General features: G+C 31.4%; 2 protein-coding genes across 2 annotated transcripts; both read left to right on the top strand.

The window, feature by feature from the left end:
• Positions 1-642: 642 nt before the first annotated feature.
• LOC119671867 (neurogenic locus Notch protein) lies at positions 643-20,937 on the top strand. Its single transcript, XM_038082689.1, is given in 9 exon segments — positions 643-1,462; positions 4,549-4,624; positions 7,701-7,969; positions 10,329-10,533; positions 10,685-10,818; positions 13,497-13,659; positions 13,717-19,636; positions 19,709-20,369; positions 20,428-20,937. Coding segments are annotated over 9 exon segments (7,884 nt in total). The 5' UTR covers positions 643-1,350; the 3' UTR covers positions 20,772-20,937.
• Positions 20,938-21,881: 944 nt separating this feature from the next.
• LOC119671871 (ATP-dependent DNA helicase pif1-like) lies at positions 21,882-22,876 on the top strand. The gene has a single exon (XM_038082693.1). The coding sequence runs from the start codon at positions 21,884-21,886 to the stop codon at positions 22,829-22,831; it is 948 nt and encodes a 315-aa protein (XP_037938621.1). The 5' UTR covers positions 21,882-21,883; the 3' UTR covers positions 22,832-22,876.
• The last annotated feature ends 1,331 nt before the right edge of the window (positions 22,877-24,207 follow it).

Here is a 24,207-nt window from a genome sequence, read left to right as displayed (position 1 = left end):
TACGCTGGTCTATATTCGCTAAGCGAGACAATGACATCATTGTTGCAATCTGTCAAGTGTTAATAAATCTGTAAAGCAAATAGCAAATCCTACAAATGTGCACATAAATCAAGCAAACCACATTTTTTATAAGAATTAATATAAAATTGAAAATTAAAATGATAAATGAATTTAAAATAATGTTAAGAATGCAGAAAATATTGAAACTTCCTTTAACAATAAAATTAATAATAATTTAGAATATTTATGCAACTAATAAGTTAAAAAATATAAATAATTTTCAATTATACTTTCTACATGTGGTCTCTATAAATTTTTGAATATTTATATGTACATATTTTTAAAGATTTCATTTCCACAATTTTTTCATTTCTGAAACTTTTTAATTTATTTTGCATTTTTGTTTACAAAGCGTTGATAGAACGCTCAGACCATTATTAAATTAATTGTTGTCAAAAAAAAATTATTTTTAGTTCACAATAGAGTTTCCGTTCTTATTGAGTATTCTTTGGTGTGCGATCAAAGAATTTATAATTGTTTTTAGAAAAATTGTAACTCTGGCAGTACCAGATATGTGGTGTAGAGATATTTTGATGAAGTAGTTTAACACAAAGTGATTTTTTGATAGTATATGTCAGAGTGGTTTGAGTCGGCGCGGAGCGTAGTTCTGTGTTTGTTCCTAATTTTGGTTTTTGTTGTTACGTTTATACTTTTTTAATTATAATAAAATTAAGAATTGTTTATTTAAAACAAATTGGATTATAATAAAACTAAACTAATAACTAGTACAGAATAAATATCTTATGAGTTTATATAAATGAAAAAATATTTCGTATACCTACTATTTACTTGATGCTAAACTAGTATTGATTCTGGTAACATTACAAAATAAAGTGTAGAAATTGTATGTTCTCAATGAAAATGGTGGTGATGTATAAGCTGAGAATTCAAAAACTTAAAGTGGATTGAGTCGGCGCAGAGTGAAGTCGTAGCGTAGAGTTGAGTGTTTGCGGTTCTTAATACAGAAAGTAAATGGAAGTGTCTTCAATTAAAAATAAAATCCATTACTATGTTAAGCCGCAGAAAATAATCATTGTTAAATAGAAAATTAACGAAAATGAATATTGAATATGTTATATTAAATGGTGTACTTTTCATTAATTAATGTGTGCCTTTAAATGTATTGTAAATATAAGTGCTTACCATCTTTAACATCTGAAATTTATACTTGTTTGTATATGGGCAATATGTATACGAAGTTTTAGTGCAATTTATTCAAGTGAAATATATAAACTTCAAACAACATTTTAATAAATTCCAGGTTCAGAAAGAAATTGAACTGGATAAATAATGTGGCTTTTACTTTTATTTAACAGTGGATACGTCAAGTCTGACGTATTTAGAATTAAAATATTGTTTATAACTTTAATATTCGGATTAATAAATTTATCTCAATCAGCAGGTAAAATATATAACAAAATAATTTAAAAATTCATAAGTATCATAAGTACTTCCCTTTACATTGTAATAATTATATTGGTCTCCATTTTGTTTTCTAATACATATTCCTTTTACAAAGGAACACACTCACACACTCAAAAACTATTGTGTTGTGTACATAAATATTAAAAATGTTAAAATATTGTTAACGTTTTCAATGATTTTAATTTATTAATTAAAAAAAGAAGTATAGTCAAAACGAAATAAATGTAAATGTTTTAAATCTATCATTTTTCGTGTGCTTATATTTAAAAAAAAAGATAGACAGGTGGTCGCTTCCTCCATTGTAATATACGTTCGAGTCTCGAACAACATTCTTAACTCTAATAGACTATTGCTCATGTATATCCTCTTATTTTTTTTTATAGATATTTAAAATGTTAAAACTTGGCACTCTTTTGAAAAATGCATTTTAGGTACAAAACGTTTTTTTTGTCAAGTTAGTAAGTGTTTTATCAATTCAAATAAACAAGTAAATTAAAAGAACGTTATTAACAGCATGTATGTAGTATATATATACATATTTATGTTTTATGGAAACCAATTTTTAAATTCTATGAAAATTTTTAATTGAAGAAACATGTTATTAGTTTAAATTAAATATTATTTAATTAAGAGGCGAAATTATATATGCTTAATTGTTATGTATATATATATATATATATTCATCTCCGAATATAAGCATTAGACATTATCCGTTATTTGTTTGAATGGATTTTTATTTTCAAAGAAAGACTAAACTGCAAAAAGTTTTGTAAATTTATATCAATAAATTGTGTTTCAAATCAAGAAATATGTCTAAAATACTTCAAATATAATTGGAAGAAAACATTATAAAAAAATTTTATTTTTTTGTAATTCAAAAACTAATTTAGTGTTATTCTGCGAGTTCACTTTAATTATTTCAAACAAATTTTCCTTAAACTAATATTAAAAGTGCAAATCTGTCTCTTATAAAGTATTAATAAGATGACTATAAAACATATAAAGATAAACAAATGATATGCATTTACGATCCACTTGAAACACTATTTCAGCGATGAAAAATCCTTTTTTCTGTCATTAGAAACAAGCAAGTAAACAAGTAGTATTCTTAACAGCGTCCATATAAGAATAAGAATTAGTTTGACTAATTCAAAACTATATATTCATTGTCTATTTAATATTTTTCATTAAAAATTACGAACAGTTTTCCGGACAGAAGGGAAAATTACGGAACAATTTAAACCAGATCTCTACTTTTGTAGTAAATAAATGTCTGACAAGGTTAGTTAGTGTGTGAGGAGGTTATGAACTGAATTATCTTCTTATAATAGTTGATATACAATTATAATACAGCTATGTATTTAGTAGAATATACAAAAGATCAATCACAAGCATAAAATTTATTGAAAAGGTTCAAGTTTAATTCAAATATAATTTCAAGACAAAAAAATTTTTAAAATTAAAAAGTAAGACTTTTTATCTATACAAGTATTTCCTGAGGTGGTGATTTATCACCTTATAACTGAATACGGGACTTTTAGAAAATGATGGATCTAATGTCTTTGTATCTGTCTGTGTTTATCAGGATTCGCTGTGTTTTTAGGTTGGCAAGTGTTGGGTTATTGTGACTGTCAATTATGTTGAACAGTTTCAGTGCACGATCTTTAATGTATTTTTCGACTGAATCGACTCTCAGATCTCTATGAATATCTACTCCTCTTATGTACCACGGGCACTAATCAATACCACGGAGCGATATTTTGCCCTCTGAAGAATTTTTAATGTGGAGTAGTCCTGGTATTATAATCTGCTTGTATATGTTGATAAAACCGTTGTATATTATTGCTGCTTTGGTATCCTAAACTGAATTGTTCTATATTATTTGTTGATAGATTAGTTAAGTACTATTTTTTTCAAAATGTAATCGCACGGAAATGAAAAATGGATTTTTAGTTGTGAGATGTTAGTAGTCGTGAGTTATATGGAGCTAAACCTAGCCAATAGGTTAGTTATTCATACCGGATACCGGAAAACCGTGTTTACTCCAGCACTTCGGTATAAATTTCCATAGCTTTAAAAAAATTTTTTTCTTAAATAGATTTAATTGCTTAGATCGTTTTTTTTTTTCATTGGTAAAAAATGCAATTTCAAATGTCTTGTGAGCAAAGATTTACAGATCGACATAAAATTTTGGTTAAGTTCTTTCCAAAAATAAAATATTAAATATTTATTTTTTATTTATTTTAAATATAAGGATTTCTCCTGATGAAGGCAAAAGCGAATTTGCCGAAATACGTATAGGAATATACAAAAAAAAAACACGATTGAAATAAAGGTTAAAATCATAAAGAAATAAAAAACAAAAGCGACTTTAAATTTAATTTTAGTCAAATAATTAATTTTGACTATTTGAATTAATTTAAATTTAATTCATAGTACAGTATAACATTGTCAGGATTAGCTTATCCTGACCCCTTTTGGAGTTACCCCATGACAGAAACATTGATTTTTTTTAAAGCAAATCACATTTATTTATATGGAACTTAGGTTTAGCAATGTTTCATTGGTCAAATATCTGTTAAGTGCTTTTGATGTTGTTTTTATGCTATATTTTAGTACTATTAAATAAACGGTAAGAGGTAAAGGCGGTAGTCATCTTGCTTGTCAAACGGCACTTTAACCTGTTTTATTGAGTAATTTTGCTTTAAAAATAAAGATATATTAGGCTTTAGAGAGTTTTAAAGATATTGGGGATTATTTAAGATCGCTTTTTTTTGGATAGACTTTTCTTTTGTAATATGTATCTTGGAAAGTAATAAAAATGTACCACTTTAATATGCTTTTTTTTACAATATTTATACGCACGTAGATATAATGTGAAACGCTAGATAGATATAAAAAGAATACCAATTTTTATTTTATTTATTAATGGATGTGCCAATTATTACGTTTTTTTTTAAATATTTAATTCATACAAACAAAAGCTAAGAAATAATATATTTAATGTTAAAATTTTAATAAATTTGCATCATTTACTAATTTATATGTTTTTCTTTTATGCAGCTGGAACTTGTTTGCAAGTTGGATGTAAAAATGGAGGAACCTGTATAAAAAAGAGTAACGGATTATCATATTGCAAGTAAGTTAATATAAAACATACTTAAACAGTAACGTCTCGAAACTTCACTTCCCTAAAAATCAGTGTCAATGAAAGTTTTAGGAACGTTGCAAGTACCAAACCGTTTATATAAATAACATCAAATAAACATTTTTTTACATATAAACTAATTAGAATATATATATATATATATATATATCTTATATATATATATGTTTAATTAAATATTTATTTCTTACTATCCTTACTACAAAATAAAGTAACTTAAAATTTAGCTTTAAATTATTCTAAAATGCCATAAGAAATTATGAGGGATATTGCTTATTGCCTTCATAATCTGTTTTGTGTTTTTAACAAACTTTTTTTTTATTGAAAACTAAACTAAAATTTTACTTTAGTGTCGTGAGAGCAACGAGTTAAAATAATATTATAAAATACACTTTAAATCACTAATATATTTTAGTATATTATGCCAGAGAAATGTAAATAGAATTGGTAGTGCAAATTTAAAAATAATGAGGACAATGTAATATAAAAAATAATTTTCATTTATTGGTCCTTAAAGTTGCCATCCCACCTATTTTAGCTGAAAACTGGACCGCATTCTCTTTTGCCTGCCACATGAAAAGTAACGTGACTCAAAAAGACTTTCGTATATATGCCTATAATGATAATATTATGATAACATAGATCATAACAGTGATTTTCGATTATTATTAAGTTTCTCAGAAGTTGAACAACTTTCAAATATTCTACATATCAGCATTTATCACTTGATTATAAAAGAGTAAAGAGAGTAAGAAAGAATGTACAAACTTTGTCACAAGCAATGTTCATATTTATACAATGAGTGTATTAATCTGATAGAAAAATGCTTTAATAGATATTTTTTGTATGTCATATTTTTATTTATAAACAAGTATTTATTCTTCTATTGGGCTTATTTACACTATCATGAACGTGAGATGAACTTGACGACAACTGTCGGTTGTTACACTGCATATGTATGCGTGTCAAGCTGAAGAAACGCAGTAAATTTCTTTGCGTGAAATTCTTAAACTCACATCATACTCTCTTCCCTCTCTCATCTATCGGTAACCGGTTTTCAAGTTCATGTTCATGTTACGTTCATGATAGTGTAAATAGGCCCATTGTTTTTCTGTTAGTGCATTAAAAAACTGTGAGTAAAAAAAATTCAAATACCTCTACTTTCACGAAAATTTATAATCAGATATTTTTCAATCTAAGATTTCTACTTTCTGATCTCAATATACGATATTTTATTTTAAAATTCCGCACGAAAAAGTGTTCAGATAAAAGTAAGGGCTTTCCTTTTTGGACTAAATGCTATTTAATTCATTATAAATACGATTTTGTTGTTTAATCTTAATACTGCGTTTGTACAAAATCCTGAAATATCATTCTTTATAAGTAAAATGAAAAAAATAAACAAATATCGGAATGAACGGCAGTTTCAAGTTAAAAAATTTTATAAACCTGTTTTCAAACATTTTATAAGTGGGCCAGAAAGATAGGAAGAGTATCGTGTACCAGAGTCACGATATTTGAGATCGGAATAATTGAGCAGAAACTTTTCTATGTCTGGGAAACATTCAATTTTGGACCAATTAGCTCAAGTGTTTCAGCAAAAAAATATTATTTGAAAATGTTGTACACATCTTTTTAGCAATTTACAACAATTCAAAATCAGAACACAGTCTTAATTAAATTCGAATAACGTAATATCAATCAAATCAATTAATTCCACACACTAGTATAGTTATCAACTCTTCTACCTCTCGACAGCAATTCAATCCTGTTTACTACCCGATCCTATATTGATTAGGGAGTGGATTTAGAATCATTGATATAATGTTGAGTATTACAAAATGAGGTCTTCAAATTGCTATTTTTATTACGTGCACTAGAAAAACTGATTGATTTAAAAATTGGCAATTATAAAAGAGGATATGGTTTAAAAGTTGTAAATATAGAACATCAGGGTTGCAATGCTCCTGAGTGTGTGTTCAGTTTAATGGACAAACATGCCTCAACGCTTTATCACACACACAATTTATTATGATGAAGGCAGTGAGTAGGTATGTACCTGAAATTCTTGAAACTTTGGAATAAATACAATTAACAATTGACGACCAAAATAAAGTTTCAATTGTAATACAAAATTATTATCAAGAATTAACTACATATTTTCATTTACGTACATATCAATTAATAAAGTTAACACGTCGTTGACCCATTGAATTTTAATTTCTAATAAATAAATTAGAATAAGATAATACTAGTTCAGAGCCAAACATTTCCAAAGATACGTAACTTATATTTCCTATGAGAAACTTTTCCATAGAACTCGAAAATTACAAAGTTCTTGAAATAACGATGTCTCTAAAAATGCATTTCTTACACTCTCATGTGAACTTTTTCCTTCAAATCTCGGTACAGAAAGTGATGAAAAAGGTGAAAGATCACCTTCTTCAGGATATCTCTGCAAAGGAAAAAAGATATCAAGGATATTGGGACGCAAGCATGTTGGGAGATTATTGTTGGACAATTATCACAGAAACAAATCCTACACACTATAAGAAGTTTGCTGAAAGCACTCATATGCCTCATTATAATATATAAATACTTATTCAAAAATGCAGTTTCACGTCCGAAACTGCATATGCAATGTATTGCACTTATATAAAATGCAATATATTAATATTTAATAATATTAATATTTAATTTTTAAATAAAATTTGTTCAGAAGAAATAATTTTTCTGATTTGTTCAAAACCACTATTTTGTGCAAATATGGAATATGGCGAATAACTTCTGAAATTTTTATTCCATTTTTATGTAAAGCCACTTAAAATGCTTGTTTTAAAACAGTGTTTAACATGAATTATGTGAAATGGTGTATTGAACTGGAATATGAAGTTTTTGAAGTTTTTTAAATTGTTATAAATCTTTGATGGCAATCTTTTATGGTATTGCGCTACAACGCCGCACTGAGATATATATTTTTAAATATATTTTTTTAATGTATTATATATAAAAAACAAGACAATTATTAATCATTTATGTACTTTTTTAGTTGCAGTTCAAGATTCGTTGGAGATTATTGCGAAGATCCAAATCCCTGCTTTACAGGCCACCTTCGTTGCCAGAACAGTGGAACGTGCCAACCTTCATATCGGAACGATCGTCTAGGTATATCCTGCATTTGTCCAATTGGTTTTACGGAATCACTGTGTGAAATAAAAGTTCCTAACGCTTGCGATTCTTCTCCATGTCACAATGGAGGGACGTGCAATTTAAAAACTCTTGAAGAGTATTCTTGTTCTTGTTCAAATGGTTATACAGGTAAGATTTTATGAACTATTCATAGGAGTGAGTTAAATTTTTTCATGCAAAAGAATGCATTTTTTTAAGAAAACTTTAGAATATTTAAAAGTAACACAGATCACATTATATAAAAATACTTGAATGCTTATATCTACGAATCTTAAGTCTGGACGAATTTTAGTTTTAAGCTCTTTTAAGCGTCACAAAAGTCTTCCAAGCAATTAAGGCTCTCTATGTGTTTGCAACCTTCTCGAGTGAAAACCTAGAAGTGTTCTATTCGGATTGATAAAAGCGTCCTTCGCCACCTGGGTTAGTTATATTTTAATTTTCACTTGAAGCTTCTTAGCTTCACACCTCTTTAAGCGGTTATAGGTTGTTATATTCGCGTTCTCTCACTCGATTGGCAATGAGCTACTGCTTCCCTCGGCGATTCTACAATTGATATCGTTAGGTTGCGAAAATTCGCGCTCTTGGAAACAGCTATTGGAGGTAGCTATTGTGCTGCTTCTCACATGTTCATCAGTTGATTCAGCAGCTTTCGAATAATATCGCATGTTGTGGTGGACAGTATCCTGTCCACCTGATAGATACAAGACTAGTTTGTTATTTGATATTCTCAATGATCATACGCGTCCGTTTTGCCTGACAAGGTGAATTCATTGGACACGGTACGCATAATACCCTGTATTAAAGTGAAATGTTAACGGTAGTGATATATGGAATGTAGGATTGAGTTTAAAGTTTAAAGGACGGACATTTTTTTTTAAAAACAAGACATATGCAATTAGGTGCTTTGATGAAGGCATGATCACCTTCAAGAGTGATTCCCTTATTATCACGGTTCTATTACTTTTTTCTTGTTCTTGCAAAAGAACCAGCAATTGCTGGGGAAAGCAATTCAATGCCTAATTCATTGACTTCACGCTATGGCATTTCAAAACTAGTCTTTCGTGGAGTTTTTTTTTTTATTTTCTACAACAACTGCCAATTGTAGACGACCTATAAGACCCTGCATCATTGTCGGTGTTTGTATGCGTGCGTTTAAATTCAGCATATCAATTAACTAAGTTGATTTCCTGGTACAGATTCTCTATGAGGGATATCAAGGTGCTGTTTGTTTGGATTTAACAGTATTTTTCCTGACCAAAAAACACTGTTTAATCAACATACGAAATGTTGCACCCTTAACAGTGATACCAAGCTGCTATGATGTTTAGTTTGTGCTTATTTACCAAGTCTTGCATTAGTCTATTCGGCGAATTTTTATGTTTCAAAATATCGCAACCAGAGACGACAATACTAATAGAACTACGAATATATGAATACAAGGGCTGCCTTTTAAGTCTTGCGCACCACAATTAAAACACATTGTTTAATCATTGAAAATGGTTTTATTTATTCTTTTTCGAAAAATATCCTCATGATGATCAATACATTTTTACAATCGATTAAAACAATTTTCGAAACAGTTTTGCCAATCTGATGTTGGTATCTCTAACACTAGGGTTTTGAATGTATCAACGGCCGTCCTGTTCGGACATACAAAAACGCTCGCCACGCATTTTTTTCTTAATGTTTCAAAACAAAAATAAATCATTGGGTACCAAATCGGTAATGTAATGCGAATAACCCACTCTTGAAGAACATATTATATTCGCTATTAATCTCCGCAGCATTTCAAATAAAAAATTAAACGAATATGTTGTTTTAAGCCAGTTACAAAAGGATCCAACTGATTTTTTTAACGCTATTTATAGAATAGATATAATTGGTTAATCTGATATCATGATGCCCACATACTAACGACATTTCAATAGTAAAAATATACTAGTATTAATATACTTTAATACCTATTAGTGAGAAAGGTATTAAAGTTTTAGTCAATTACATATTTAAATATAGAGACGTCCGAGCATCTAACAAACAAAAAAAAAACATGATACCTACCGGTGGTACAAAATCTCATCTATATACTATATACAAAATCTATATACTAAACTACATACAAAGAAATGGTTTCGGAAAAAAAAAATTCCATCAATTGCTAGTTAGATACATATACATACTGTTAATGAATGGAAGCGTCTTTGGTAACGATTGTTTTTCCGTGGCAGAGTTCATGAGTGGTATACTCATGAATGTAAGTCGTTTAAAGATGGTTGTGAAGAGCAAGTTGTTGGGGCCCACAAAACCCAATATTACCGCAGATTCCATCAATAAAAAAAAAACATGAAAAATTCGTTTAACACACTTTTGATAAAAAACACTGTTTTTCAAGAATAAACCATATTATTCCTTAATAACTCAATATTAAATAGAAAATAATAAACTTATATATAAGTAAATAATGTGTCACTATTTAATGAAATTGTTTTAGGCGAACATTGCGAAGTACAAAATCTATGTGCCACCCAACCGTGTCGTAATGGAGCTACGTGCACTTCTTCAGGGAAAGGCAGTAGTTTTAAATGCTTATGCCCAAAAGGTTTTAAAGGCCATACCTGCTCTGAAGATATTGAGGAATGCAAAGCAAACCCTTGCAAGCATGGAGGAACTTGCTTAAACACTCATGGATCTTATCAGTAAGATGTTTTCCGAATATAACTTAAAATTAATTTAAAATATTGTTTTTGTAGTATAAAAAAAATTAACTTTTTATAGCAGAGGGCAGCGCAACTTCAATTTAATATATATACCTATCTAAATTATGAATTTTACTTTTTTTTTTTATAGGTGTATGTGCCCTAGCGGATACACTGGCAAAAATTGTGAATCAAAATATATTCCTTGTACGCCTTCACCGTGTCTAAACGGAGGTTCATGTTTATCTAGTAATTCCCTTAAATATGAATGTAAATGTCCGTCTGGTAAGTTAAATATTTGAAAATGAATTTTTTTATATGCATATGGTAATATTTAATATATAGCACACTTGTATATGTATATGTATGTGTAAAAATATTAAAACAAATACCTTATAATATTGCAAATTTTTATTTTAAATGAAATTTTGATTCATTATGAAGTGAAAAAAAATGCATGACCTGATTAGACATTATATTTATAATTTTTTAAAATAAATTTTTAACAATAAACACAATTTAAAAAATTTAGTGCATAATTTTACTTTATTGCACTACATTATCAAATCAGTTCAGAGTTCAAACAGTTCAGAGATAGATTACAAGATCAAAAACAATGCAAGATAGATTGATAGATAGATAGATTGCACATAGTCTAATAAAACTTACTACAAATATTAATATGGCGGAAACTTATAATAGTCGTCGACGTACAATCTAAAGGTTCGACTTATGAAGACGAAGACATCGAGTAATTGTGTATAATTTGTCCTATAAACCCTGTTGCACTCTATTTAGTTCTAGTTATTGAAAATTCGATTGTCTGTATCCTTTGACACCTTGTAACTCGATTTATTCTGAAAACGCTCCCCATAGGTTTTTTTAATTTTAAAAAGTTAGAAAGAAAACATAAGTTACTACGATCGATGATTGTGGTTGATAGCATTTTATCACGTGAATTAAACAATTTTGCTGTTCGAGAATTGTTGTAGAATTAGCTAATACATATCGTGAGAAAATAATATTATTTTAAATTCAGTATCTAAATAGTAAAGACGCCCTTAGAAGAGTTCTGGCCAATAGTCAAAGTAGACACATGCATGTAAAAGACGGTTTTGTTTGTGGCATCAAATTTATTTGATGCAATTTTGAAGACTAATGCGTGAATTTAATACCTAATACGTTTTTTAGAAGTTATAGAAAAGTAATGAAGATATCTGTACGGTGCATATCGATGAGAGAGATTGATTTTCTTTTATTAGTGTGTGGTCAAATTGCATACAGATGCCTGCATCTCGTTCAGTCTTGTCATCTTTTATTAAAAATTTCGACACTAATAGAGCTCAGCACCAATTTGCATGTTATCAACGATATGCTCAGATTGTTATTGTTAAGGTGTTCCGAGTGGTTTCCTGAAGCACCCTGTATGGCTAGTACGTCTGCTTTGCAATTGCCGAAAATATCCCTATGACCGGGAACCCAGATTAGAGAATTACTGAACTGCGTCGACAACTCATTTAAACATGTGTAGCAGTCAAAGACTATCTGTCCTAAATGTTACGTACATAAAAATCAATTACCTAAAAATTAGAAGCTTTTTTTCTTCTAATATAATATTATTATTATTTTTCTGCACTATTTTGAAGCTTTATAAATTATGCAAAGCTATTTAATTTGATATAAAAAAGTGAAAAAGTGCATGATCAAAAAACTATTGCATATATACGAGAATATTTATGTGCAGATAGTTTTTTTTTTATTTTTTTTTTAACGTCCCTTCACAATTATGCCATTTTTTGTACATACATACATACACACATGTATAAAATGCAAATTTAGACTAAAATGCACTGTCGGTTTTGTTGTATGTGTAAAAATGTTTGTATACCACACATTTCAATGATTTATTTTGATGACAGCAAAATATATACTACATGTAAAAATGTCAGAGCAAATACAATTTAAAATTTTATTTAAGTATACATATTATCTGCCATACGTTTCAATGGATGTTTTCATGTAGTATGTATGTATGTAGGTATGTATGTACGTGTGTACGTGTGTACGTATGTATAGTCACATATACCTTTGAAATGGAATAATATACATGAAAAATACCAGGCAAGGCTTAAATTAAACTAGCGCACCTTACAAGTCATGGATGCGGGGAAACCTTATGTTAGTGAAGTGAGACGTGAGACACAGATCGGTTTATTGCTATGCTCGGTTATTTTATCATTTTTTTTATTTTGAATTTTTATAGTATAACACAAAGCGAAATAAAGCGCAATGAACGAACAACAAGCTTAAGTTACTGATGTAGTGTAGTCGAACCAAAGATACGAGACCGTGGGAAAGAATATTAAAATATGGTTGTTGTTATCTGCTTTATATAACTAAATGCTTGGTTTGTTTACGTTTTCTCGATATCGTTAAGCTTTTTCTGGTTAATGTAGCGGCATATGTATGAGTTAATTTTGAATAAACATTTCTTCTATTTTCTCATATACTTGGTCAATCGCATTATTTTACTGAGCTTCGAGCATATACTTTTGTTTGAAAATCCAGTTATTATCGAACGAGACTCGCTGTCGAAAGCCGGTTTAGTTTTTATATATTAATATTTCTATTCTCTCTTCTCTCGAATTTTTTATACTGATCTTCTTTCGCTACATTATATTATAAAAACAATTATAATAACATAAAAATATTATATTAACCACATGAATTTAAAAAAAAATTAACTATATATATAAACCAATATATATACATGTATGTTGATAAATAATTTATTACAAAATCTCTGTATTATATGTACATATAGGATTTATAGGATTTAAATGAAAAAGAGATAAATATACAATTGTTTTGTGTTCCTATATTATATGTATCTATTATCTTAAAATATATTTGAATTATTTTAAAATTTATCTTAAAGACATTTTTAATTATTTCTTAATAAGGTTATCAAGGAAAGAATTGTGAAGAAAATATTGATGATTGTCCAGGAAATTTATGTCAAAATGGTGGCACTTGTGTTGACGGAATCAATTCTTATCGTTGCAGTTGCCCAGCACAGTTTACAGGCGAATTATGCGAAACCGATGTAGATGAATGTGCTTTAAGGTAAATTACAACTGTAAATATGGGAACTTTAAATTAATGTTGTTATATTTATTATAGGCCATCAGTTTGTCAAAATGGTGCAACTTGTACTAACACTTACGGATCGTATTCTTGCATATGCGTAAATGGTTGGGAAGGTACAGATTGTAGTAAGAATATTGATGATTGTGTTGCCGCCGCCTGTTTTAATGGAGCTACTTGTATTGATGGGGTTGGTTCATTTTATTGTCGCTGTACACCTGGAAAAACTGGTTTATTGTGCCACTTAGATGATGCATGCACTTCTAATCCATGTCATTCTGATGCTATTTGTGATACGAGCCCAATAAATGGTTCATATACGTGCTCATGTGCAACAGGATTTAAGGGAGTAGATTGTTCTGAAGATATTGATGAGTGTGATCAGGGTTCACCCTGCGAACACAATGGTGTATGTGTTAATACTCCAGGTTCATTTATGTGTAACTGTTCGCAAGGTTTCACTGGTCCACGATGTGAAACCAACATAAATGAATGTGAATCACACCCGTGCCAAAATGAAGGAAGTTGTTTAGATGACCCAGGAACTTTTCGATGTGTTTGTATGCCTGGTTTCACTGGCACGCAATGTGAAATTGATATCAATGAATGTCAATCCTCTCCCTGCTTAAATGATGGTAATTGTCGTGACATGATTAACGGTTTTAAATGTTCTTGTGCACTTGGTTTTACTGGACCACGTTGTCAAATAAATATCGATGATTGTCAATCTCAACCATGTCGAAACAATGGCATTTGTCGTGACTCTATTGCGGGATATACATGCAATTGTCCACCCGGCTATACAGGACTATCATGTGAAATAAATATCAATGATTGCGACTCTAATCCATGTCACCGTGGAAAATGCATCGATGGAGACAATTCTTTTGAATGTGTTTGTGATCCAGGTTATACAGGCTATCTTTGTCAAACTCAAATAAATGAATGTGAATCGAATCCTTGTCAGTACGGTGGACATTGCATAGATCGCATAGGATCGTATATATGTCAGTGTTTGGCTGGTACATCCGGTAAAAACTGTGAAATAAATGTAAATGAATGTCATAGCAATCCTTGCAACAATGGAGCTACTTGTATTGACGGGATCAATATGTACACTTGTAACTGTGTTCCCGGATTTACAGGAGTACATTGCGAAATTAATATAAATGAATGTGCTTCGAACCCGTGTGCTAACAGTGGCGTGTGTATGGATTTGGTAAACGGATATAAATGCGAGTGTCCACGTGGCTTCTTTGATCCAAGATGTTTAAGTGATGTTGATGAGTGTGCATCGAATCCATGCACAAACGATGGAAGATGTGAAGACGGCGTAAATGAATTTATATGTTATTGTCCGCCTGGCTATACTGGTAAGCGATGCGAAATTGATATTGACGAATGTAGTTCAAACCCTTGCCAACATGGTGGACTTTGTATTGATGAATTAAACTACTTTAAGTGCCAATGTATGCCTGGTTATACAGGATATAAGTGTGAAACTAACATTGATGACTGCGTTAATATGCCCTGTGCAAATGGTGGCACCTGTATTGATAAAGTAAATGGCTATAAATGTGTATGTAAAGTTCCATTTACAGGTTTGGATTGCGAATCGAAGCTTGATCCTTGTTCCACAAATAGGTGTCGCAATGACGCAAAATGTACACCATCAACAAATTTTTTGGATTTTTCATGCACTTGTAAATTAGGTTATACTGGTCGTTATTGTGATGAAGATATAGACGAATGTAAGTTATCTTCACCGTGTCGTAACGGAGCTACTTGTCGTAACGTGCCAGGCTCATATAAATGTTTATGTGCTAAAGGATATGAAGGCCGAGACTGTGCTATCAATACAGATGATTGTGCTTCATTTCCCTGTCAAAATGGTGGAACCTGTGTTGATGGTATTGGAGACTACTCTTGCCTATGCGTTGATGGATTCGATGGAAAACATTGTGAAACAGACATAAACGAATGTTTAAGTATGCCATGTCAAAATGGTGCAACATGTCGACAATATGTGAATTCATACACTTGCACTTGTCCACTGGGATTTTCTGGTATTAATTGTCAAACAAATGACGAGGATTGTACTGAGACATCTTGCATTAATGGAGGAACTTGTGTAGATGGAATAAATAGTTATAATTGTTCTTGCTTGACCGGATATATGGGATCGAATTGTCAGTATAAAATTAATAAATGTGATTCCCAACCGTGCAAAAATGGAGCTACTTGCCATGGAAATGGGGAAGAATATACATGTCATTGCTCTTATGGATTTATTGGTAAACAATGCACAGAGTATGTGGAGTGGTGTCCTGAAACGCCTTGTGAAAATGGTGCGACATGTACTCAAATAAAGAATCAATACAGTTGCAAATGCAGTACTGGTTGGACAGGTAAACTCTGCGATGTAGAAATGGTTTCATGTAAAGATGCCGCTACTAGAAAAGGAATAAGTCTTAAATGTCTCTGTAATAATGGAACTTGTAAAGAAATTGGAACAATTCACCATTGCAACTGTAAACAGGGTTTTACAGGAAGCTATTGTCAAAAAGAGATAAATGAATGCGAATCTCAACCTTGTCAAAATGGTGGAAGTTGTCGGGATCTGATAGGTACTTATCAATGTATTTGTCGAAAAGGCTTCCAAGGCCAGAATTGTGAACTTAATATTGATGATTGCTTGCCAAATCCGTGCCAAAATGGTGGTACTTGCCATGACCTTGTTGATTCGTTTCGATGTTCGTGTCCTCCAGGGACTCTTGGTATTATTTGTGATATTAACCAGGACGATTGTATATTTGGTGCATGTCATAACAATGGTACTTGTATTGATCGCGTTGGGGGCTTTGAATGTGCTTGTCCTCCAGGATTTGTAGGGTCTCGATGTGAAGGCGATATTAATGAATGTCTTTCAAATCCATGTTCAAACGCTGGGACATTAGATTGTGTACAATTAGTGAACAATTATCACTGTAACTGCAAACCAGGTTACATGGGACGACACTGTGAGAATAAAGTTGATTTTTGTGCTAATTCTCCGTGTCAAAATGGTGGCATTTGTTCTACTAGACAAAGCGGTCATCATTGTCTCTGTTCGGATGGCTTTTACGGAAAGAATTGTGAACTCTCCGGCCATGATTGTATATCTAATTCATGCCAATCGGGAATTTGCGAAATTGATGAAAGCGATGGAGAACATCATTGTGTATGTCCTAAAGGAACAGCTGGAGTTCATTGTGAAATTGATACAATAGATGAATGCGCTCCAAATCCATGTTTGCAAGGAGCTGCTTGTGATAACTTACTTGGTGATTTTGATTGTTTTTGTCCCACAAAATGGAGGGGTAAGCGTTGCGAAATTTTTGATCCCAATTATATGGGATGGATATCTGACACGTCACGTGGAAATTTAAACAAATACACTAAAGATCTTGAATATCAACGTGAAATGTGCGTTAAGAGTAGTTGTGAGCAAAAAAAATTAAACTTTATATGTGATCCAGAATGCAACACATACGCTTGTAATTTTGATGGACACGATTGTTCGCTTGGTATCAATCCTTGGGTGAATTGTACCGCAACTATAGAATGTTGGCGAGTTTTTTTAGATGGAAATTGTAACGAAGAATGTAATAACGCTGCTTGTTTATATGATGGTAGAGATTGTGACAAAAAACTACAGCCATGTAATCCCAGTTTTGATGGATATTGCCAAAAACACTATGCTAATGGGTTTTGTGATTATGGATGCAATAATGCAGAATGTAATTGGGATGGGCTAGATTGTGAGACAGAAAAACCCAATTTAGCGGATGGTGCTATTTCCGTTGTAATGCTTATGAGTAAAAAGCAATTTCAAGAAGCACAGGTTGAGTTTTTGCGAGAAATGGGACATGTTTTACGAACAACAGTTCGTGTAAAAAAGGACTCAATGGGAAACGATATGATATTCATTTGGAAAGGAACAACTCTAATAACTGATTTTGAAAACACCGAATTTGGACGAAAACATAAAATTATTTTCACGGAGCGGAATGATCAAAATGGAATTCAGATATATTTAGAGATTGATAATAGAAAATGTAGAGACTGTTTTAATCGTGCTACTGAAGCGGCAGAATTTTTGGCAGCTACTGCTTCAAAATATACACTATCAAGGAAATTCCCCATTTTTAGTGTACAAGGTGTGCAAAATCCTGGAGAAGACGTCGATGAAACACCCACCAATGTTAAATACGTAACATTGGGTATTGTTTTAGTCGTACTAGCATTTGCACTATTTGGAGTATTAGTTACAACACAACGTAAGCGAGCACATGGTGTTACTTGGTTTCCTGAAGGCTTTCGTGCACCTGCAAATGCTATCAATCGGCAACGAAGACGTAGAGATCATAGTGGACAAGAAATGCGAAATTTGAATAAAAACCAATCAATAGTTTGTATGAGTAATGATGTAAATATGAATTCGGGACATATAGGTCATGCAGCGCATTGGTCTGACGACGAATCAGATATCCCTCAACCTAAAAGAACACGAAATGATATCACCGGCTATTCAAGTGATCATACAATTGTAACAGATTATGAGGAAGCAGATCCACGAGTTTGGTCCCAAGCACATGTAGATGTAGCGGATGTTCGATCCTCTATTATGACTCCTCCAGCACACCAGGATGGTAAACATGATGTGGATATTCGTGGTCCTTGTGGTATGACACCCTTAATGGTGGCTGCAGTTCGTGGTGGTAGCATTGACACTGGTGATGATATTGAAAATTCCGATGATGCAACAGCTCAAGTAATATCTGATTTACTAGCACAAGGAGCTGAACTAAACGCTACAATGGATTAAACGGGAGAAACTTCATTACATTTAGCAGCCAGATATGCACGAGCAGATGCAGCTAAACGACTGTTAGATGCTGGAGCAGATGCAAATTGCCAAGATAATACAGGACGTACGCCATTACATGCTGCTGTAGCAGCAGACGCAATGGGTGTTTTCCAAATATTATTACGTAATCGAGCTACTAACTTAAATGCTCGCATGCATGATGGAACTACACCATTAATTTTAGCTGCTCGTCTTGCAATTGAAGGAATGGTTGAAGACTTAATTACTGCCGATGCAGATATAAATGCAGCTGATAATTCTGGAAAAACTGCCCTACATTGGGCAGCTGCTGTAAATAATACAGAAGCAGTAAATATTTTATTAATGCACCATGCCAATCGCGATGCTCAAGACGATAAAGACGAAACACCCATTTTTCTTGCGGCTCGTGAAGGATCATATGAAGCTTGTAAAGCTCTTTTAGACAACTTTGCAAATCGGGAAATAACTGATCACATGGATCGCTTGCCACGTGATGTTGCATCTGAACGATTACACCATGATATAGTACGTCTATTAGATGAACATATTCCACGTTCTCCTCAAATGATAATGACACCACAAACATCAATTGGGTCTCCTTCACAAAGTGGTCAACCTCAAATGATTACACAACCTACAGTGATTACCACTGGTAAACAGTCATCACAAGGACCTAAAAATAAGGCATCTAAAAAATCTAAAATTCTTGAAGGTAGTCCAGATACTGGTATGGATACAGGTAGTTTACGACGAAAAACTAACTCAAAAAAGGGAATGAACACAACTTCAAAAAAGGGAGTAAACGGACTTGTAGCAGCACAACTACTAAATGGTTTAACTAGTGGTCACACGGGTTCGGGACTCCACAATACAGTGGACAAACAAATTTTAGATGGTGGAATAAATTCTATCGAGTCACCACCACCGACAGCACTAACAAATTTATCGAGTCCATATGACACATCTTCAGTTTATTCAAATGCGATATCGGCTCCACATCATCATAAAGATCTTTTAATTAATAACAAAAATAAACAACCTCCTAGCTACGAAGATTGCATTAAAGTGAGTAACTTTATATACTTATACATTATACATTTTATTTGAATGTTAAAAATACTTTAAACTAATTTACAGCATGCACAATCTATTCAATCGATACCACATCAGAATAATATTGATTTGATAAAAATGGATAATTATGGATTCTCTATGAACGCTGCATTTCATGCCGAAATTCTAGGTAATCAGGGTGTCAATCCGCTTTGTATAACTGGTCGAAATGTACTGGGAAATAATGATCAGGCTTTAAGTCCACCATATTCCAATCAATCGCCACCACATTCAGTACAAAGTAATGTTGCTCTATCACCACAAGCCTATTTAGGTTCCCCTTCACCAGCAAAAACACGACCGAGCTTACCAACATCTCCTACACACATTCAAGCTATGCGTCATGCTACGCATCAGAAACAATTTGGTAGTAATTCAAGCAATATGCTTGCAAATTGCGCATTAACTAACACAAATCCATCTCTATGCAATGTAGCTACAACTTCTAATAATTTATGTTTTCAATCAAATGGAAACCAAAATAATTCGCAACAAACTTCACCAATTAGTTTAGGTATAATATCACCAACTGGTAGCGACGTTGGTATTTTGATGTCTTCTCAGCAGCCGCAACAATCAATAATGCAACAATGTAACACAAAAAATAATGCAACTATTCAGCAATTGGGCAATATTGAACATAATTCAGCAGGACTGGATATTAATAGTCTATGTGGATCTCCTGGTAAATTGAGCTTCAATCATTTTTATTGTACAGCTATTAATGTATAATTATTTTATAGATTCCTTTCATTCTGGACAAATAAATCCACCCTCTATTCAAAGTTCTTTGGCAGGGTCGTCACCTTCTTCAAATATCCTTTCACCAACTTCTCAAAATAATCAATCATTTTATCAATATTTAACTCCGCCTAGCCAACATTCTGGTAGTCATACTCCTCAACATTTGGTTCAGACACTTGATAGTTACCCTACTCCTTCGCCAGAATCACCAGGTCATTGGTCGAGCTCATCTCCGCGATCTACATCTGACTGGTCAGAAGGTGTTCAATCTCCAGCAGCAAATAATATATACATATCTGGTGGACATCAAGCCAACAAGGGGTCAGAAGCAATATATATATGACAATGAGTAGCATTATAAATGTAAATTTGTTTTCGCATAATTTTAATTCATTAGGAATTAAATTGTTTTTCAGTAACTGTAAATTTAGCATTGTAATAACTTTTTTTATATGTTCTCAACATAATATCTGTATTTTTATAAAAGTTAAAGATGTTATATTTTTATAATTGACATTGTGTGTATAATGACGTTAGGCTACGTTATAATTTCAAGATAATTAAGAAATTTTATTTATAATTTTCGTAAATTCATTTTTTATACGTTTTTCTATATGTTGAAAGTATAATTTATTTAAGGTAAATTTGTTCGAAGTATTTTGAATATAGTAAACACTAGGCTTATATGTAGTAGATATGTACTGGATTAAAAGCTTCCAATAAAATATTGTAATTTTAAGAAAATTTCACCACAATTTATATTATATTTTATAACAATAATTTTTTATAATCATTAAAACTATAACTTATTTATAAGGTTTTTCATGTAGAAACATATTTTCGAATACTCCATATCTCTCAATATGAATAATTTGAAATTTTAGACGTTAGTACAATTTTTGAATTGACTTGACATTATAAAATTTTTATTATATGTATTTCGAAATTATTTCATTCGTTTGTTTTAAACTAAAAGCTTTAATTTATTTTTTATTCTTAAGGATATATACGATTTCTGTTATATAAAAATATTAAATTATAATATAAAACAAAGTATTCGTAAAAACAAATATAATGCAGATATGTATATTAATTTTCTATACAAAATACATCATCTTTATTTAATAGGTCATATTAAATATATAGTATATATTAATATATTTATAACATATACAATGTTATCCTATAATCTATATATATAAAAGAAAGTTGTGTTAGTTACACCACTTATAACTCAAGAACGGCTGAACCGATTTAGCTGAAAATTGGCAGGGAGGTAGTTTAAGGCCAGGAATAGGATATAGGATACTTTTTATCCCGTTCGACAGCATTCCCGTGTGACTTGACATGAAACGTCAGTGGTGAGAAACGACAAAGTAGGTTTTGAAATTATCAAATTTTTGATATAAGAAAATATTTTATTAAAATTTAACAGATAAAAATATAACTTAGTTAATGTGTTTTCTGTCTGGCGATTTCCGCCAAATACTGCCAGTAATTCCAAGATCTACGGCTGCCGACGAAATAAACGCTTGCCTCAAATCGTCAAATCTATGGCGCTATGTGAAGAAACTGCAACTGACAACAAACATGAGAGTTACATTGCTTAATGATACATCTGCTGAAGATTTCTCGGAGCAATTGCTGACTATCGGTAATGGTCAAGTACCTGTCGATGAATCGAGCGGATTAATATCATTTCCAAATAATTTCTGTAATTTTGTCTCATCAAAAGACGAACTTATCAACAATGTATTTCCAGAAATTATTTCTAACTACAAAAATAATGAATGGTTGAGTGAGCGTGCAATTTTAGCGGCTAAGAATAAAGATGTAGATGACCTAAACTACATAATTCAAAATAAGATCATTGGAACAATGTATTCATTCAAATCTATTGACTGCGTCACAAATGAAGATGAAGCCACCAACTATCCAATTGAATTTTTAAACTCTTTGGACGTGCCTGGCTTACCACCGCACAATTTACGCCTAAAGGTTGGCTCCGTAGTAATCATGCTTCGAAACATAAACCAACCAAAACTGTGCAACGGTACGCGTTTGGTGGTTAGAAAATTGATGAACAATGTAATTTACGCTACGATAATAATAGGAAAATTCAAAGGTGAGGAAGTTCTCATTCCGAGGATACCGATGATCCCAACCGATATGCCGTTTGAATTTAAAAGACTTCAATTTCCGATACGTCTCGCATTTGCCATGACCATCAACAAATCACAAGGCCAATCCTTAAAAGTTTGTGGTTTAAATCTAGAACATTCATGTTTTTCCCATGGTCAATTATACGTGGCATGTTCACGGGTCGGAAGACCATCTGCGTTGTTTGTTTTTGCGCCTGATAATAAATCAAAAAATGTCGTGTATCACAAGGTACTTAAATGAAGAGCAACCTATGTACTAAAATACACAAATAAATTATGAATGATTAATGTAGGTATTTTTTTTTTTGTATTTTTTCCAATTAAAAAAAAACTGCTTATTTATTGCCTTTAAGGCGGAACAGAGTTCGCCGGGTCATCTACTAGTATATATATATATGTATATATATTGTATAGATCGCCTTTTGTTGCCAGAAATTCCAGCCTAACCCTGAATATCAGTTACCTGGATATCAGTTAGAAAGTTTATTTGTAGTTTTGATAGATCTGTTCAAGGTCAAAATATACATACTTATCTATCGTGTAAAATTTGTTTTTGAAAGATGGTTGTAGCTCTGTTTTTACGCAAGGCTTCCGTTCTGGTTTAGTTTGTAGATATACCATCCCAACTTTTTTTATTACTGAGTTTTATGAAATTTGGAAGAATACTTTAAAAAGTTGTTTTGCAAGAGTATCAAATTTCTTGCAATTGAGACAACTGCTCACGCCAATCTTATTTATCTCATCTATGGAATGGCTCCCTATTTCTTTGCGATACAATATACGCGTGAAGAGGTGTAAGTTCTAGAGAATCTCAATCGATGCTATTAATTGATAATCAATCTTACTTTGTTAGTTTTATGCCAAGTTTAATTCTGTCACGTAGAGTATTTTCATCTTTTCCTCTACATATTATAACTATGTCATCTGCTTAGTATTGGAATGATTACATTTGTTTTCTTATTCTATAAATAGTTTATACTCGTGTTGATAAGACTTCTCCTTGTCAAGAGCTAGTTGGAATTTGATATGAACCTTATAACTCATCAATAGAGCTACTGTGTTGTTAACACCTCTTCTGATTAGCACTCTACTACTTGCTTGATACGAATAATTATCAATCACCTTCAATATCTAGAAAGGCACATCATTTTATTTCTTTCTTTTCCATGCTGACCTGAAGTATATTGGTAAAAATATATAAATATAGAATACATAATTGTTTAAAGTTTCCATTGCTTCCGTGACAATGGTTCTATGACAGAGTATTAAAATTTAATTATAAAAGGAGTTATAGTAAATTATATAACGGTTGAGTTTAAAAAAACAGAATTTACAATGTTACAGTTTTTTATTTACAAAATACATTCTATATATAGAATACATGTAATTGTTATAATAAATTATGTATAAATTTTGTTATATATAATAAAAATAATATCTGCTATAGTTGTGAATGCGTAATATGTTCTGAAGATTTATTAAATTTCATTTGCATTTAGATTAATATTTTGTGCTCCTTCGTCGAACTGGACTAGTTTTATTGAATAGCATTTTGCGATTATATTTGCGATTCCGCAAAACTCAACTAAACAGATTTATATTTTGATATTATCATAA

Source organism: Teleopsis dalmanni, chromosome 1 (assembly GCF_002237135.1).
Source record: "Teleopsis dalmanni isolate 2A chromosome 1, ASM223713v2, whole genome shotgun sequence".
Lineage (NCBI taxonomy): Eukaryota > Metazoa > Arthropoda > Insecta > Diptera > Diopsidae > Teleopsis > Teleopsis dalmanni.
The sequence above is the reverse complement of the archived record's forward strand: the minus strand, read 5'-3'. Positions and strand labels throughout refer to the sequence as shown.